This window comes from Gekko japonicus, unplaced genomic scaffold, assembly GCF_001447785.1.
Source record: "Gekko japonicus isolate JY-2015 unplaced genomic scaffold, Gekko_japonicus_V1.1 scaffold3419, whole genome shotgun sequence".
Lineage (NCBI taxonomy): Eukaryota > Metazoa > Chordata > Lepidosauria > Squamata > Gekkonidae > Gekko > Gekko japonicus.
Window position 1 is genome coordinate 20,114 of NW_015163711.1, and position 4,238 is coordinate 24,351.

Genomic DNA, 4,238 nt, shown 5'->3' on the forward strand with positions numbered 1-4,238 from the left:
TCAGGGCCAGGTGCTCTGACCATGGCACTGCCTCGGCAGTGATCCGGTCCACCTCCACTCCCGCTGCAAAGATCAAATCGAGCATGTGACCAGCCCGATGCGTGGGGGCCGATACGAACTGCGAGAGTCCCAGTGCTGCCATAGACGACACCAGGTCCGTAGCCCGGCTGGAGGCCGCGTTCTCAGCATGGACGTTGAAATCACCCAGGACAATTAGTCGAGGGTGGTCCAACGCCCAGCCTGATACGGCCTCCAGCAGGGACGGCAGACTATTGGCCGGTGCATTAGGCGGTCGGTACACCAGCCAAATCGCCAAACTCTCCTCGGCCCCCAGCAGCACGCCGACACAATCTAAGCCCGCGATCTCTACCGCCGGGAGTGCCCTGAATGAGTAAGCCTCCCGAATGAGGATAGCCACCCCTCCCCCCGCCCCCTATTCCGCGATTGGTGAAGGACCGAGTAACCCGGGGAGGCTAACTGTGTGAGAGCCAAGGTCTCACCCTCCCTCACCCAGGTCTCAGTCACGCACGCCAGGTCCGCCTGATGTTCTGTCACAAAATCCCGTAAGGTTGTGACTTTGTTGTTAATGGACCTGGCGTTGCACAACACCAATGCCGGAAGGGGGTCCATCCTGGCCCCACTGCCAGCCACCCTTGGGATGGGCCGTAGGCTGGAAGGACACCGAGCTCTCCTATTTCTCTGTGGCCTTCCATTAACACTCTGCCTAGGCCCACCGCTGAACTTCCCCCTCCCCAAGAGCACTGGAATCTGCTGCTCAAGCATGATGTTGTACCAGTGGCCGTCTCCGAGGCTTCAGACCGCCGAACACACTACACAGCAAGAGGGTCTGTCACCACAAATTGGTCACAGACAACCGCGTCACCAGTCCTAACAGTACAATAATACTTTCAGTTACAATTACCGCAGCTCCTATTTCATTGTTACTATACAACAGCGGGAATCGGGCCTCCGAAGTGGGGGTTTATCCGCCCCCCGCCCCCACTTGGCAGCCCTAAGGCCAGGTAATACTGCATAGGATTGAATAGCAGACAGGCCCATAGCCACAGTGGGTCATCTTGGGGCTAGGCCCCCTGACTTACTGGTAAGGCCCCACAACTTCCCATCCAGGCTAGGGTCCCCAAATGGTGGCTTGCATGGGGAAGGAGCCAGGTATCCCTTTATTTCGATTAGCCAGTGCCCACTAAGAAATTTAAATGCCCCCCGGCTTAAAAAATCCTGGCTACGGGCCTGATAGCAGAGCCAGCGTGGTATAGTGATTAAGAGCGGCAGACTCTAATCTGGAGAACTGGGTTTGATTCCCCACTCCTCCTCCACATGAAGCCTGCTGGGCGACCTTGGGCCAGTTCCAGTTCTCTCACAGAACTCTCACGACCCCACCTACCTCACAAGGTGCCTGTTGTGAGGAGAGGAAGGGAAGGTGATTGTAAGCTACTTTGAGACTCCTCAGGGTAGAGAAAAGCCGGCTATAAAAACCTACTCTTCTTCTTCTGCACTGTAAGCAATTCACAATGGAGGGGGAACCTTAAATAATAATAATTTTAAATAATTGAACTATTTATTCATTTAAAACTCTTTTGGGGAGACGTAGCTTGCTTTCCCTGAGCTCAGTTCTGCACAAGCTCAGAGGTTTTCCCACATCTGGTTGTTGTTTTTTTAAAAAAAACATCTGTGTTAAACTGCCTTGCAGACTTTTTTGGATACAATGGCGGGATATTAATATTTTCAGTAACAAAAAATATGGTAAAAAGGAAAGAGGGCATTTGGGGATATGATCGGTCTATATACCGTTACAGGCTTATATCCAGTTACTGAAAATCAAGCTTTTTATATTTTGAATGGTCCCAGGCAGGGCCGGCTCGCCCGCTAGGCGAGCTAGGCACTCCCCTAGGCCGCGCTGGCCCTCAGGGATGCCAAACTGCGCCCCACCCAGGTGGCTGGGAAGCGGGTGCCCAAGCGCTCTTTGCACAAGAGGGGGGTGAGGAGGGCGGGGTGCCCTCTCAGGGGATTGCGAGGGAGGGGGTCTCTTTGGCTTTTCTCCCCGGGCCCCCTGCGGCGGTCACGCCCCCACGAGCTGCTCCCCCACTTTTCCAGACTGTGTGCACCCAGTCCCGTGGCTGGCAGGCAGGCCAGCCAGCCGGCAAAGCGTTGTGGGGGGGGGCATTGACAGAACTTCAGGCACCCCCAGCGGCCCCAGAGGAAAGTGGTGGCCGTGAGGCTGGCAGGCAGGAGATTGCGGCCGAAGGCAGTCTCCCGCCGGGAGGTTGGCATCTGCGCTCGCCTAGAGCGCAGGACAACCTCGGGCCGGCCCTGGTCCCACCCACTCTTCTGCATAACCCAACCCTGGGTTCTGTTATTGGTTGTGTGTCTACAGTGGGATGGAATGTTCTATATGTACATACTGGCTACATTCAGACATCAACCAAAACCATGATTGAATTGAGGTAGCTCTGGTTAGTGAGACTGAACACGGCCTACTCCGCTAACAATGATTTGTTAAGGTCTCTCAAACAGGAATCTGTAACCATGGTTTGAAGCTGGTTGATTAACTGGAACTAATCCTGATCATAGTTTCATGTAATTTGTGAAGTCTTTCTGAGCTCTGTCCTTTCTGTTACAGGGTGAAGCTGAAGAAACCAACATTTGTTGAGGCAACACTGAATCAGGCATGGTCAACTGAATCTTGGCTTTAAAGTTGTGAGCCCTGGAGCCATCCTTCTCGAGCTAAGACAAAATCATCTGCAACCTGTATCCCAGTTTCACATAGGGTTGCCAGATCCCCTGGTGAATGCAGGGATCCCCTGCAATGCTCCCTCTAAGCCTAGCCTAGCCTGCAATGCTCCCTCTAAGCTGCGGAGTCTTGCGAGCAAAAATTCTCCTTTCTGAGCTCTTGGCTTCAAAGTTGTGAGCGAGCCATTTGGCTACTGCATAATTTAGTCTGCCCTGGAGCCATCCTTCCCGAGCTAAGACAAAAATGTGTGAGCTGGAGGCTGAAAAACTATGAGCTGGCTCAGGCCACCCCAACATCCCGGAAGTGATTATGTCACTTCCGGATCAATGTTTCCTCTAAGCTGAAGAGTCTTGCGAGCAAAAGCGCAGCAGGGGGGGGACTCACCCAGAAAAAGAGGGAGGTCCAGCATCATTACCCATCTTCCAGGATATCAGTGGTGCCACTGTGGTTTTTGGGCAAAAACTCTATGATAGAAGCCTAATTTACCATAGAGTTTTTGCCCAAATACCAGGGGGTCACCCCAACATCCCAGAAGTGATGATGTCACTTCCGGAATCCGGATCATGTGGGCCGTGACAAAAAAAGACACATCACTGTACATAAGCTGGGCCTCCCTGCTGGGCCCAGTAAGTCCCCCCCACTCCCCGCTGGTTACCTGGCAACCTTGATCCCTCGTACCTCCATTTTAAAAAGGATCAGGTAATTGGTGATGTGAAAGGCCTCTGCCGGAGACTTTCGAGAGCTGCTGCCAGGCTGAGTAGGCAAGACTCACCTTGAGGGACCAAGGGTCTGATTCCGTCGAAGGCAGCTACATGCGTGTTCATGTGTTGTGTGTTAGGTCCGAACTGAGTCCCTGGCTTCTTAGAAACCAGTGAAAAATGTCCCTGATCGGCCTGGCCAAAAAATGGCCATTACCTTGCACAATGTTTTATAGGAGGGCAAAGGGGATACCTGTCCTTGCTTCTTCAGCCACAGCTTCACCTTCCGTTCCTCTTGCTTCAGTAGATTATCATTCATGGTCTTCATTGAATCGAGGGATCGCCTGATCTTTTTCAACTGGACAGAGACAGAGAGAGTGAGACTGGGGATTGTGTGTGTGGGGTGTGAGGTGTGTGTGTGTGTGTGGGGGGGTGCTCAAAATTTCCTTGCAGATTTCTTACTTAAGAGCCAGCCAATCCCAAAGAAGCCTTCATTTTCCAGGGAATCGTCCAGCATTCTTACTAAGGATGCCTTTTTATAGACAACCTGTAAAATTATTTCAAAGCCATTTAAAGGCTGCACCGACCCATCATTGGTTGAGGGTGTGCTGTTGTCGCACTGTAACAATCACCTCAGTCCACACAAGGAAGTCTAGTTGTGAATTATTGCCATGTGAGTGTGTCAAGCGCCATCAAGGCATGGTCACCTATGGTGACCTGTTGGGTTTTGAAAACCAAAAAAGAAGGGGAACCAGCGTACATGAAATGATACAAAGCACAAAAGAACACTG

General features: G+C 52.1%; 1 protein-coding gene across 1 annotated transcript in view; it reads right to left on the reverse strand.

Moving 5' to 3' along the window:
- Nucleotides 1-3,805, reverse strand: part of LOC107107525 (chromosome unknown open reading frame, human C16orf78) — a gene marked incomplete at its 5' end in the record, with an annotated part of 20,019 nt that extends 16,214 nt beyond the window's left edge. Inside the window, one exon of the mRNA XM_015407836.1 lies at nt 3,701-3,805. Coding sequence (XP_015263322.1) covers nt 3,701-3,805 — 105 coding nt within the window. The remainder of the gene's footprint in view (nt 1-3,700) is intronic.
- Nucleotides 3,806-4,238: the final 433 nt, after the last annotated feature.